The sequence below is a fragment of the Symphodus melops genome (genome assembly GCF_947650265.1).
Source record: "Symphodus melops genome assembly, chromosome: 17".
In the NCBI taxonomy this organism is placed as follows: domain Eukaryota; kingdom Metazoa; phylum Chordata; class Actinopteri; order Labriformes; family Labridae; genus Symphodus; species Symphodus melops.
Window position 1 is genome coordinate 23,394,107 of NC_136707.1, and position 13,031 is coordinate 23,407,137.

A 13,031-nucleotide genomic window follows, 5' to 3' on the forward strand; every position below is an offset into this window, starting at 1 on the left:
TTCAGCGTCTGATATTGATGTAGTCGTGGATCTGTGCAGGAAATGTTTGTAACAGTGTAAATATTTAAGATACACACTGATGTTTACACTCTGTTATTGAGAGACATGCTTCACACACACACACACACACATACAGCTGTAGGACGTGCATCAATAGAGAGACGTCAGAGTGCGGCCGCTACACGGCGAGCACGCCACAGCTGTTTGGGGCTCGGTGCCTTGTTTAAGGGCACCTCGGTAGCACTCGGGATGTGACCCGGCACCTCTCCAAGTCTCCAGCCAGCAGACCTGAACAATAGTGCAAAAACCAAACAAACAACAACACTAAGTGATTTAGTAATGATGTCATCATGTAGTTTGTCCAGCAGAGGGCGCTCTGACTCTGTGTCTGCAGCCCAGCTGAGCTAACACAGGTTAGCCGTTTACAATGTGAGATCATTTTAAAAGAATGTAAAGCTCAACTTCAGTCCCTCTAACATGTAAGAAAGCTTCAGCTGAACATGAAATCACACAACAAATAACACAAATGAACAATCTCTGATTTCCTCATCAAACGTTTGATTTCTTTTTCTCTGTTCTTCTAAAAGCTGAGACACAAACGGTTTCTCAGTTTCTGAAAAGCTTTGCAGAGCAGCGTGAAGGTGACGAACAACGACCACGATGTTCACGCTCAAAGTTTGTCCTCGACTTCATCGTGCTGCATATTTATTGAAGACAAATGAGTCCTCTCTACTTCTCATGTGAAACCGTGTAATAAACACTTTATTGGACCCTGTTGTCTTTCTGTCTTCATCATGCATATAAAACAAACAACCTCTCACAGCCACAGCAGCTCTTTGTGTGAGCATCTTCTGCTCCACTGCCCGCTTCCATCACTGCAACACCTGTTCACCTGATAACTGCTCTCATATCTGGCAAACAGAGGGGCGTCCAAAACGGCCTTCAAAGCCCCGCCTACCTTCTCTGGTCCAAACAGAAAAGTGAAAGTTTTAGATTAAGTCAAAGTAAAGTATCAACACATCAGATCACACTAATAAGGAAGTAAATGTGCTTAAACTGCTAGGAAGAGAATGTCTCTTTAAACAGGACTTTATAAAGACCTTACAAACATGGCCGCTCACTGTGTCCAACTCACGTCCTCGTTCGTCACTGCCGGACAAAACCGAACCTGTCCGAGGAGCTGAGCGTCAGTCTGGTGCGTAAACAAGGTCAGAGACACTGCAGCAGTCACACGCCGGGCTGCTGTTCACTCTGCACACAGGAGAAGAAGACAACTTCCACAACAAGCACCTGAGGAGACAGGTGAGCTGTGAGGCACGCGCGCACTTTGTAACACGGTGTGTTATTTCAGCAGGAAGAACTGCAGGGACAGACAGTTATGCGACAACAGCAGAATTCAGGTTTAAACTGTGTGTTTTTATTGCACAATCAGCAGGAGGTGATTATGTTTGGATTGAGTCTGTTTGCGTCAATAATTCAGATTTGCCGCAAAGTCACACAGCAGGTGAGTGTTTGCATCATACGCAGTCATCAGCTGGCCTCGAGCTCAGCCTCTCTCTCTCTCTCTCTCTCTCTCTCTCTCTCTGTGTCGCTCTGCAGAATATGCTGGCTCTTGATTTCCCCCTTAGTCATAAAACTGTGATGGAGCGTTTCCTCTGCAGGTCGCAGACTCTGACACTCCCACATCCTGCTCGACCGTGTGCCAGAGATGTAACTGCAGCTTCTGCGTGAATCAGCGTTGTTGCATATGGATTGTTTATGTGACCCACATTCAGAGGATAAGATGCTTTATTGCGTAAGCAGCTCAGAAGTCAGGTACAGGGGAAGAATAGTCACGTGATGAATCAAATAAAACTGTAAACTGTAGCTAACTAATGAAATCCTGCAGAGTTTATTAAAGGGAGTTAAAAATCCCTGATCAATTCTGATTGATCTCACTAATCAATGTGGCCACCATGTTTGTGAGACTGCCTGCAGGAGTTTGCTCACTCTCCTTCCTCTCCACCTGTCTGATGGAAAATACGTGGTTTTTAGTTTCAGGTGACACCGACACATCCTCCGTTATCTTCCTGAGCTCTATCGATCTGTGATTGCAATACAATAATACTCACATGAAAAATACTTGAATAATGTTTTTATTCTCGTGTAACTGCAGGACAGAGTCCCCCGGGTCAATAAAGTTTATCTTCATATATTGACCTGATCTGCAATAAATTAGCTGATACTGATAGTCACTGGATGTGATGCCGATATTATCAGCTGGATAATTTATAGGTCGAGCTCTTCTCACGATCATTAGAATGACGTAGACACGTGGTGTTGACCACCTTCCGTCACTCTGAGTGACAGAGCGAGTGTTTCTGCTGCTGGCCACCAGAGAGAGAGAGAGAGAGAGAGAGAGAGAGAGAGAGAGAGAGAGAGAGAGAGAGAGAGAGAGAGAGAGAGAGAGATGAGAGAGAGAGAGAGAGAGAGAGGGAGAGAGAGGAGAGAGAGAGAGATGAGAGAGAGAGGGAGAGAGGGAGAGAGGAGAGAGAGAGAGAGAGAGAGAGAGAGAGAGAGAGAGAGAGAGAGGAGGGGGGAGAGGAGAGAGTGTGTGTGTGTGTGTGTGTGTGTGTGTGTGTGTGTGTGTGTTGTGTGTGTGTAGTGTGTGTGTGTGTGTGTGTGTGTGCAGGTCCAGTCACGTTGCAGTTTAGATTCTGCTCCAGTTTAACCGTCCCTGCATGATGCTGGTCTCCTGCTGGACTCTCCTCACGTCCAATCAGAAATCTTTACCCGTTAATGCTTCCTGTGACGTCGCTCACTTATAATCATCTGTTTATGAAAACACTGATGTTGTGTTTTCTGCAGCACCACGTGAACTCACCGATGTTTGGGAGTCAACACTGAAGGTGTGCTCCAGACTCCACGGGTCATTTCAAGGACGACAAAATGTGTTAACATAGAGCTCTATGGAGACTGACTCACTGCAGGAGACAGACTCTAGTGGACACTGGAGGAACTGCAGCTGTAAAGTTGGACATTTTAACATAGAGCTCTATGGAGACTGACTCACTGCAGGAGACAGACTCTAGTGGACACTGGAGGAACTGCAGCTGTAAAGTTGGACATTTTGACATAGAGCTCTATGGAGACTGACTCACTGCAGGAGACAGACTCTAGTGGACACTGTAGGAACTGCAGCTGTAAAGTTGGACATTTTAACATAGAGCTCTATGGAGACTTACTCACTGCAGGAGACAGACTCTAGTGGACACTGGAGGAACTGCAGCTGTAAAGTTGGACATTTGATTCGACTTAATTTAACATGTTTTTGTGTTTTTTTTGTTTCCTGTAGGATTCAGAAACACAGCAGCCAAGATGATGCAGTGTTTTCACTTCATGGTGGAGCCGGCCAAAACTTTAACGGCTAAGATAAAGGTAAGGGATTTTTGAAGTCTGGTTTTTGGGACGTGTGTGTGTAGGGAGTTGAAATGAAGCAGGCGGTGTGAAAGAAGAGAGGAGGGAGTCTGTGTGTTTTTCTGCTGACAGGCGCAGAGCCTCCTCCTGCATGTTGATCAGACTGAGAGTCCGGTTCTCGTCTCGTCTGACCTCATTACTCTGTGAGGCTCATGTTAAGCAGCATTCATGTCCTCTGCTTGTCCTCTCCTTTCTCAAACTGTTTCCTACAGAAACAAATCTTCAGGTTTGTTTTTTTACTTCTTCTTCTTGCAGGAGTCAAACAAGAAGGCGAAGAAGGAGACGCCTCTGGATGATGATCAGCTGTTTATTGTGGATCTGGCCCATGATCTCAGACGAGTGTGTCAGGTAACAGAGACAGACACATCCTGGAAGTGGACGGTCAGGGTCCCACCTGTGGCTCCTTTTTCTGATAGTTCTCTCTCTCTCTCTCTCTCTCTCTCTCTCTGATAATAAATGCGTAACTTGTACCCTTCAATAAATGTAAACATACAGCATCCATTATTGAGGTCATTTCCAACCCGCCACACGTTTCCCTCTCTCTCTCGTCTCTGCAGAGGTCGTCAGTCTTGGAGCACATCATGAACATGGAGGACACCTGGCCCTCGTCCCTCTGCAGGGTCTTCATCCTGCAGTGGGCCTCCATGTTAGAGAGCAAGGTACTCCTTTTGACTACACCTGCTTTAGATGTGTGTGTGTGTGTGTGTGTGCAGAGGTCTGTTCACTGCAGCTGCGTGTGTGTGTGTGTGTGCGCAGAAGAGGCCGATGCAGACGGACGGCTGGCCGGAGATCGATGAGGTCAAAGATCGGCTCGTCGACATGATCAACGAGCAGGAAGTTCTGCAGGCAAAGAACGTGATCCTGACCTGGATCAAGGACCTGAGGGCTCAGCCCGAGGTGGGGACTCGTTTAGATACAACACACAGTTTGTTGCATAAGTGAAGTCTTAAATCTGCATTCTCTCGATTGGCCAGCAGGGGGAGCTTTACAGGTCAGATTTTATAAAACAGTCTTCTTCATTCAGTAAATTACTGGGGGGGGGGGGGTGATGGGCGGGGCTTTTCATCTGGCTTCCTGATAATCGAAAAGAGTGTAAAAACATTAAAGCAAAGTCATGGAGGACAGGTGAGGAGAAACACCTTTGTTCCGCTCGTGTCACTCCTGCAGCAGAGCGTGTGGCCCGGAGAACCAGTGGCCAAGGTTCTGGACGACCTGCAGTCCGCCTGGCGTTGGGGCCGGGCTCCAAACCTGCAGAGCGCCATGGAGCTTGTGATGTGGACTCTGATGGTGCAGAGACCTGATAAGGTGAGCGGTTTGCTCTTCTGAGTGACACCTGCAGCTCCTCGTCTTGACTGTGCCAGGAGTAAGTTCTGGTGTTTTGTCCCCTGCAGGACACCATACCGCAGCAGTGGCTCATGTGGAAGCAGCGCATGCAGAAGATCGGTTTGTAAAATCCAAACTGTGTTACTGAGATCAAGTTTGACTCGAGTCAGAAGGTTTCATGAGTCGGTTTGTTTTCTCCCCTCAGGTGCCGTCTCCTACGTTCCTCAGCCAGGTGAGCGAGCGTGCACGTCAGCATCCCCACCTCATGCACTCAAATCACACCTGGACACTCAGGTAACACGCAGCAGCATGTTGTAAACACTTCCTCTTCTCTTACAGTGTGGGACTGGATCTCAGACGCTGCAGGTAAAACTCTTTAACTCACCTGAGCGTGATGTCACCTGTAGTGTTAATATAAACCCTGGTGATGTCACCTGTAGTGTTAATATAAACCCTGGTGATGTCACCTGTAGTGTTAATATAAACCCTGGTGATGTCACCTGTAGTGTTAATATAAACCCTGGTGATGTCACCTGTAGTGTTAATATGAACCCTGGTGATGTCACCTGTAGTGTTAATATAAACCCTGGTGATGTCACCTGTAGTGTTAATATGAACCCTGGTGATGTCACCTGCAGTGGAGGTGACTCTGGACTTGGACACGGCGAACCCTGACCTGCTCATCACCGATGAGAAGAAGATGCGCTGCGGCTTCGAGAGGAAAGACATCCCAAACTACCACCAGAGGTTTGACGGCTGGTGGTGCGCCGTTGGCGTGGAGGGCTTCGGCTCGGGCCGTCACTACTGGGAGGTGGAGGTGGGCGAGCGGGACTGGCGTCTGGGAGTGGCTAAGGAGTCGGCCCTGAGGAAAGGGTTCAAGTCCCTGAACACGGACACGGGCTACCTGAGCCTGCGGCTGGAGAGAGGCAGCGAGCTGAAGGCGCTGACCGTGCCTTTCACCGCCCTGCCGCCTCACCTCATCCCCCGCAAGGTGGGCGTCTACCTGGACTACAACTGTGGCCAGCTGTCCTTCTACGACGTGGACAGACACCTGCACATCTACACCTACAACCAGAGCTTCACCGAGAAGCTCTTCCCCTTGTTTGGAACCGTGGAGATCGTCAGGGATCTGGTGATCAAATCTCCGGCTGCTAAGAGTCAGTGTCTGTGCCCGACCACCTGCATCTGGGCCTGAGCCCGCCAGGCTCCTCCCCCTTTAGAAACACATAGAGATCTAAACCAACCAGGTTAAGTAATCGGAGGCAGACTCCCATCGTGATGTGAACACATCGTTGTGTGACCTCTCTCTCTCTATCTGCTGCTTTAACGTGATCGTTGCACTTTCTCTCCTCTCTGTAGAGCTTAATCTCTCCGCTCGCTCACCGTGTGTCTTCACATATCTGTAAGAGGACAGCTGTAGTATTAACGTCCTGTAATCTGCATTATTAACCCTGCAGTAAGAATGCATTCCTGTGAAAGATCAATAAACCAAAAACCTGTCAGACATCGGCCCGTCTTTCTGTTTCTGTTTCACAGCCTGCACGTCTGACCTGCACGAGACCAGAACAAGTTCTGGTTCTCATCTTTTAAACTCCAGTGTACCCGAGGGTGGTTCATCAATTCTGAAAACATTCACAACATGTAAGAACAGGAAGTTTGTCTTTGCAGTAACAGTTTGGTGATGATGGCTCCTGCAGGAAAAACTTTAGCTTGTGCAGAAAGTTTAATTCAGGATTGTAAAAGTTTGTTCTTTGCAGATTTTCTGCTTTAATTCAAATTAAAAAGGTTTCTACACACGATTACACATTTCATCTGTGTGAGCTCATTAAACTTCTATCTGCTTATTTTGGTTTTACTGTTCTCTGTGACATCAGTGTAATCCCCCTGGTGGCCAGCAGAGGTCACTACACTGATGTAAAACTAAAGAGCCGTCTTCTCATGAAGTGGAAACTAAACACGACTCGAGCTTTGTCTCTTTTTATTCTTTCTGATAAAAAGACATGACGGAAAATTAGACATCAGTTTGATTTCTTCCTTCTGAGAGCAACAGGGACAGGAAGTGATGTCATCAAGTCCCTGTAACCACTGAGACTCACGTTTGTGATGACAGGTGAGTCGTGTCTTTGAACCAGTTCATCTTTAATCAGAGTCGGTTAAAAAACAAACAGGTGTGGTCATTTAAAGCTGAAGACTCCCGTCTGTCTAACTTTATTTTGCACTTGTAAAAAATACAGTTTGAGGGTCTTTAAATGAGAACAAAGTCGGTTCATTAAATCAAACATGTTGGATGTACGCACACAAACCTCCAACACAGACGTTTGGACCGTCTCTCAGGTTTCTTCTCAAAAGGCACAAAGTCAACGACTCATGATTAAAGGAGCAGCCTGCAGTGTTTACAACGAGTACTGCAGTCTAAACTCTAATCATCACAGAGAGCTGGCTCCGCCCCCTCCTCTCACACAGGTCAGCATGTGGTGGACACTGTAGCTTCAGTGTTTAGCTCTGCATGTGGTGAACACTGTAGCTTCAGTGTTTAGCCAGCTCTGCATGTGGTGGACACTGTAGCTTCAGTGTTTAGCCAGCTCTGCATGTGGTGGACACTGTAGCTTCAGTGTTTAGCCAGCTCTACATGTGGTGGACACTGTAGCATCAGTGTTTAGCCAGCTCTGCATGTGATGGACACTGTAGCTTCAGTGTTTAGCCAGCTCTGCATGTGGTGGACACTGTAGCTTCAGTGTTTAGCCAGCTCTACATGTGGTGGACACTGTAGCATCAGTGTTTAGCCAGCTCTGCATGTGATGGACACTGTAGCTTCAGTGTTTAGCCAGCTCTGCATGTGGTGGACACTGTAGCTTCAGTGTTTAGCCAGCTCTACATGTGGTGGACACTGTAGCTTCAGTGTTTAGCCAGCTCTGCATGTGGTGGACACTGTAGCTTCAGTGTTTAGCCAGCTCTGCATGTGGTGGACACTGTAGCTTCAGTGTTTAGCCAGCTCTGCATGTGGTGGACACTGTAGCTTCAGTGTTTAGCCAGCTCTGCATGTGGTGGACACTGTAGCTTCAGTGTTTAGCCAGCTCTGCATGTGGTGGACACTGTAGCTTCAGTGTTTAGCCAGCTCTGCATGTCCAACATTGGCATCCATGAAAGAATTAAAACCAGTAAAGAAGAGCAACTTACAGAATCTTTTTTATGTGGAGGCTCAAAAAGAACTTTCAACTAAATAAATCTTCAAACTTAAACTGAAAAATAAAACTGAAATTTGAGAAACTGTAACAATAAAAAAAACTCAAAAATAACCCAACAAAAATATATATCATGATGTTTTTGGTTTTCTCTTTAACGTCCGTCAAAATGAATCCTAAACTGCGGCCGTTCAGGTTTTTAAGCAGCACTGTTTGAAGTCGCACCTGAAGAGTCAGAGACCTTCACATCCAGTTTCAGACGGTCTGAATGGAAAAGTAAACCAGGTCAACACAAGTCCTGCAGCACCGAGCAGCACCGAGCGGGATCTAAAGCCAAACAAGTGAAAACGTTCTCTGCAGGATCGTTGGGCTCGGGCCGACAGCAGCAGAGAGAATCTGATGAATCTAAATGTTCAAAACGTTTGACCGTACCTGCTTTTCTTTTCTTTTCTTTTTTTTTTTTTTGGCATTAAATCGTCTCTGAACTTTGAGTCACAGATCGTCTGTCTGTGCGTGTAAAGCGAGCGTCCGGCGTGCTCATCGCTGCAGCTCCGCGTTGCTCTCCTCCTGCAGGGTTGTCGAGGGATCAGAGAGAGTCCGTTCCGGCCCTGCAGACGAGTCCTCCTCCTCCTCTTTCCTCTTCTCCTCCTCAGCTTTCTGTTTCTCTGCCTTGGTCTTGAACCTCAGCCCGTGGCCTAAAGAGAAGAGCACATCATTAATGAGACACCTTCACGTCCTCTCTGCAGGACGAACACGAGGACGCCGTCTCCTCCTGGAGAGATCCGGCGTGTTGCTGCACTCACTGGGACAGTCGGCCACCTCCTTGAAGGCCTTCTTCTTGCAGCAGCCTCGGCACAGATTAAACACGCACTTGTTCCCCTGCAGAGGACAAAAACAGGCGTCATCATGTCTGAACCTTCAGCCGGTGTCACCGTGCGTCGGGTCGGCGCCGCTCACCTTCGGGTTCCCACACTGCTCACATTTGATGTACTTTGCTGTGGAGGGAGAGAAAAGCGGCGGTGGGTCAGAACGGTTCGGAGACGTTTCAAACGAGCCGATTGGTCGGGTCGGACTCACGTTTGTGATCGGGGCAGAAGTTCTTGTGCGGGTTTCTGGATCTCTTCTTCTGCTTGTTTTTAGAGAGCGTGTCTGCGGCGCCGTCCGAGTCCTCCAGCGCCCTCTTCTGACACACCGCCCTCTTCACCTCTGAACCCTGGCCGTTACCGTTGGCGAGCGGATCCTTCGGCCTGAGAGGAAGAGGTCATTAAAGGTCGTTTCTGACAGACTGATTTTCATCTCGCTGACGGAGGAGGTTCGACTCACGGTGGTCTGACGTACGGCTGACAGATCCAGTGAGGGAACGGCAGACTGCTCTCCTTCTCTTCAGAATCCTTTCCTTTAGCGATCTCCTCCTGCTCACACACAGAACATAGTTAACACACACACACACACACACACACACACACACGCAGGAGAAAACATCCCGCTGAGCGTTACCTGACATCGCAGCCTCAGCTGTTTGCTCACGTTGGCCAAACCCTCCAGGTTCTTCACCTTGGCCAGCTCCTCCCTCAGGTCCTGATGGATCTGTAGCCTGAACACACACACACACACACACACACACACACACACACACACACACACACACACACACACACACACACACACACACACACACACACACACACACACACACACACACACACACACACACACACACACACACACACACACACACACACACACACACACACACACACACACACACACACACACACACACACACACACACACACACACACACACACACACACACACACACACACACACACACACACACACACACACACACACACACACACACACACACACAGAGAAATCACACAGCTGCTACTCAGCTATAAGAAGCTTGCAGGCGGAGTCAGGAGGATGGAGACATGAAAGCAGCGGGACGCTCTGCACAGCCTCACATCCGCTCGCTCTGACTTCCTGCAGGATAAATACGAGGAGGAGAGAGAGAGAGAGAGAGAGAGAGAGAGAGAGCGAGACAGAGAGAGGGAGAGAGACAGAGAGAGGGAGAGAGACAGAGAGAGAGAGAGAGAGAGAGAGAGAGAGAGAGAGAGAGAGAGAGAGAGAGAGAGAGAGACAGAGAGAGAGAGAGAGAGAGAGAGAGAGAGAGAGAGAGAGAGAGAGAGAGAGAGAGGGAGAGAGAGAGAGACGTACGTGTGGTGCCAGAGCTTGAAGAGGTGGGCTCGTACGTAGGACAGCGTGCAGGGCGGGTGCAGCTTCACCACCTCCAGATACTCCTCGGCCATCTCCCACACGGGGGGGCTGCGGCCTTCAAACAGGGCGGGGTTATGGAGGTTCCCCTCTGAAGGAAACGAAACACAGTCCCAGTCAGACGTCCCTTCATGAGCGTTCCCTTCAGACGCACGTTAAAGAGGCGAACCTGCACTCATGACTCCCTGCACGCCGGTCTCCTGAATGCAGCGCTCCACGTCACTCAGGTGTTGGATGTTTCCGTTTGCAAACACGGGAATGTTCACCGCCTTCCTGCAGATCAAAAGGTGCCGAGTTACTGAGAATGATGACTTCGGTTGTTTTGTTTAAACGCAGGTCGACAGCGACGTACATCACGGCCTTGATGTGCTCCCAGCTGGCGATGCCCGTCATGGCTCCTTTCTGGTCTTTGGTGCGGCCGTGCACCGTCAGCAGCTGTGGGCGGATCAGGAGCGTCAGAGAGCGTTCTCTACACGCGCCGACACAAAACATTCAAACGTCTCCCACCTGACATCCGGCCTTCTCCAGCATCTGGGCGTAACGCGCCGTCTTCTCCGGCTCCGGGAACACGCGGATCTTACACGTGATGGGCACAGAGAGCTTCTCGTCGGCTAGCCTGACTGTGACGGGAGAAGCATCAGAGTCAGGAGGAGAGCTCGCTCGAGTGGCACGACACGGAGCGACTGCGTGCAAACAAACACTTACTCATCTTCTCCAGCAGCTCCCACTCGTCTTGGAGGAAAACGCCGTAGTGACCTGCGGACGCAGCAGCGACAGCGGTTACACTCCCTCAAAGCTCGGACACAGACGACACGTTTGAAAATCGACACCGACTCAAAAGTGTGGCGGGACGATGAACTTCTCTTTCCCTCCCGACTAACAAACCCCTCAGCAGGTGTCGTGTGAGCGCACGCCACCTCACGGCCCACTGGCGTGAACGTTGTGCTCAGCAGGCGAGGGCGAGATGGGGCCGACTGTGCTAACACGTTGAGCGTGTTTGTAACGCCTGTCGTCCAGATCTTAAACCTCAAAGATCCCTGATGAGACCGGGTCAGGACCCAGACCGGATTCACGGGAGGGACGGAGCGGATTAAGAGAGTGAATAAAATGGCGTTCGTGCAGCACGTGTGCGTACCTCTCTTAGCGATCATCTGCGGGCAGCCCAGGTTCAGGTCGATGGCGTCGCAGTGATCCTGAGCCAGCAGAGCGGCCTGCAGGAACACCTCGGGATCGTTGGCACAAAACTGACAAACACACGATAACACGCCGTCATTTACAGGCAAACACGAGGACCAATGAGAAGGCGCGGCGGCGTGATCGTCACCTGCGTGATGAGCGGCCTGTCCTCCTCGCACACCTCGTTGTACAGGTTTTCTCTCCGGTAGTTGGCGTCGCGGACAAACACCTGAGCGTGCAGCATGGGCGTGTAGCAGAGATGAGCGCCGTGGCGGCGGCTCAGCAGGCGCCACGCCAGCTCGCTCTGGTCCACCATGGGGGCCACCACATAGCGAGCTTCTTTCAGGGTCTTCCTCCAGAAGTCGAAGCCCTGGAGCTTCGCCATCGCCGCTGACGAATCAAAGAGCCTGAAACACACGGGAAGAGTTCGTTAATGTTTTAACCTCCAGAACCAGAACGCCCCGGGTCAGACAGGAAGCAGCGCCCCGGGTCAGACAGGAAGCAGCGCCCCGGGTCAGACAGGAAGCAGCGCCCCGGGTCAGACAGGAAGCAGCGTGACCAGAGCGCCCCGGGTCAGACAGGAAGCAGCGCCCCGGGTCAGACAGGAAGCAGCGCCCCGGGTCAGACAGGAAGCAGCGCCCCGGGTCAGACAGGAAGCAGCGTGACCAGAGCGCCCCGGGTCAGACAGGAAGCAGCGTGACCAGAGCGCCCCGGGTCAGACAGGAAGCAGCGCCCCGGGTCAGACAGGAAGCAGCGCCCCGGGTCAGACAGGAAGCAGCGTGACCAGAGCGCCCCGGGTCAGACAGGAAGCAGCGTGACCAGAGCGCCCCGGGTCAGACAGGAAGCAGCGTGACCAGAGCGCCCCGGGTCAGACAGGAAGCAGCGCCCCGGGTCAGACAGGAAGCAGCGCCCCGGGTCAGACAGGAAGCAGCGTGACCAGAGCGCCCCGGGTCAGACAGGAAGCAGCGCCCCGGGTCAGACAGGAAGCAGCGTGACCAGAGCGCCCCGGGTCAGACAGGAAGCAGCGTGACCAGAGCGCCCCGGGTCAGACAGGAAGCAGCGTGACCAGAGCGCCCCGGGTCAGACAGGAAGCAGCGTGACCAGAGCGCCCCGGGTCAGACAGGAAGCAGCGTGACCAGAGCGCCCCGGGTCAGACAGGAAGCAGCGCCCCGGGTCAGACAGGAAGCAGCGTGACCAGAGCGCCCCGGGTCAGACAGGAAGCAGCGTGACCAGAGCGCCCCGGGTCAGACAGGAAGCAGCGTGACCAGAGCGCCCCGGGTCAGACAGGAAGCAGCGCCCCGGGTCAGACAGGAAGCAGCGTGACCAGAGCGCCCCGGGTCAGACAGGAAGCAGCGTGACCAGAGCGCCCCGGGTCAGACAGGAAGCAGCGTGACCAGAGCGCCCCGGGTCAGACAGGAAGCAGCGCCCCGGGTCAGACAGGAAGCAGCGTGACCAGAGCGCCCCGGGTCAGACAGGAAGCAGCGTGACCAGAGCGCCCCGGGTCAGACAGGAAGCAGCGTGACCAGAGCGCCCCGGGTCAGACAGGAAGCAGCGCCCCGGGTCAGACAGGAAGCAGCGTGACCAGAGCGCCCCGGGTCAGACAGGAAGCAGCGT

General features: G+C 51.4%; 3 protein-coding genes across 3 annotated transcripts in view; 2 read left to right on the top strand and 1 right to left on the bottom strand.

Annotated features, from left to right (window-relative positions):
- The first annotated feature begins 1,161 nt into the window (after positions 1-1,161).
- LOC306837661 (uncharacterized protein) lies at positions 1,162-6,288 on the top strand. Its single transcript, XM_079365404.1, has 10 exons — positions 1,162-1,302; positions 3,335-3,417; positions 3,712-3,804; positions 4,014-4,115; positions 4,213-4,353; positions 4,624-4,761; positions 4,848-4,899; positions 4,985-5,011; positions 5,119-5,157; positions 5,409-6,288. Exons 2-10 carry the CDS (start codon positions 3,358-3,360, stop codon positions 5,972-5,974), a joined length of 1,218 nt encoding a protein of 405 aa, XP_079221530.1. The 5' UTR covers positions 1,162-1,302; positions 3,335-3,357; the 3' UTR covers positions 5,975-6,288.
- Positions 6,289-8,397: 2,109 nt separating this feature from the next.
- dus1l (dihydrouridine synthase 1-like) overlaps positions 8,398-13,031 on the bottom strand; it is a 5,498-nt gene continuing 864 nt past the window's right edge. Inside the window, exons 2-14 of the mRNA XM_079366413.1 lie at positions 11,566-11,824; positions 11,377-11,485; positions 10,947-10,997; positions 10,749-10,861; positions 10,594-10,676; positions 10,411-10,514; positions 10,185-10,332; positions 9,459-9,555; positions 9,285-9,373; positions 9,039-9,208; positions 8,919-8,956; positions 8,765-8,840; positions 8,398-8,656 (exon numbers count right to left, since the gene is read on the bottom strand). Coding sequence (XP_079222539.1) covers positions 8,499-8,656; positions 8,765-8,840; positions 8,919-8,956; positions 9,039-9,208; positions 9,285-9,373; positions 9,459-9,555; positions 10,185-10,332; positions 10,411-10,514; positions 10,594-10,676; positions 10,749-10,861; positions 10,947-10,997; positions 11,377-11,485; positions 11,566-11,802 — 1,473 coding nt within the window. The 5' untranslated portion in view covers positions 11,803-11,824 and the 3' untranslated portion in view covers positions 8,398-8,498. The remainder of the gene's footprint in view (positions 8,657-8,764; positions 8,841-8,918; positions 8,957-9,038; positions 9,209-9,284; positions 9,374-9,458; positions 9,556-10,184; positions 10,333-10,410; positions 10,515-10,593; positions 10,677-10,748; positions 10,862-10,946; positions 10,998-11,376; positions 11,486-11,565; positions 11,825-13,031) is intronic.
- The window catches only part of rab11fip4a (RAB11 family interacting protein 4 (class II) a), a 51,022-nt gene continuing 48,160 nt past the window's right edge, over positions 10,170-13,031 (top strand). Inside the window, exon 1 of the mRNA XM_079366409.1 lies at positions 10,170-10,180. The gene's annotated coding sequence lies outside the window, so the exon portion shown is untranslated. The remainder of the gene's footprint in view (positions 10,181-13,031) is intronic.

Bases quoted from the DNA above. Each gene is read 5' to 3' on its own strand.
- LOC306837661 (XM_079365404.1), top strand. From the start codon at position 3,358: ATGATGCAGTGTTTTCACTTCATGGTGGAGCCGGCCAAAACTTTAACG. The intron at 3,805-4,013 runs GTAACAGAGACA...TCGTCTCTGCAG, and splicing joins ATCTCAGACGAGTGTGTCAG to AGGTCGTCAGTCTTGGAGCA. The intron at 4,116-4,212 runs GTACTCCTTTTG...GTGTGTGCGCAG, and splicing joins CCTCCATGTTAGAGAGCAAG to AAGAGGCCGATGCAGACGGA.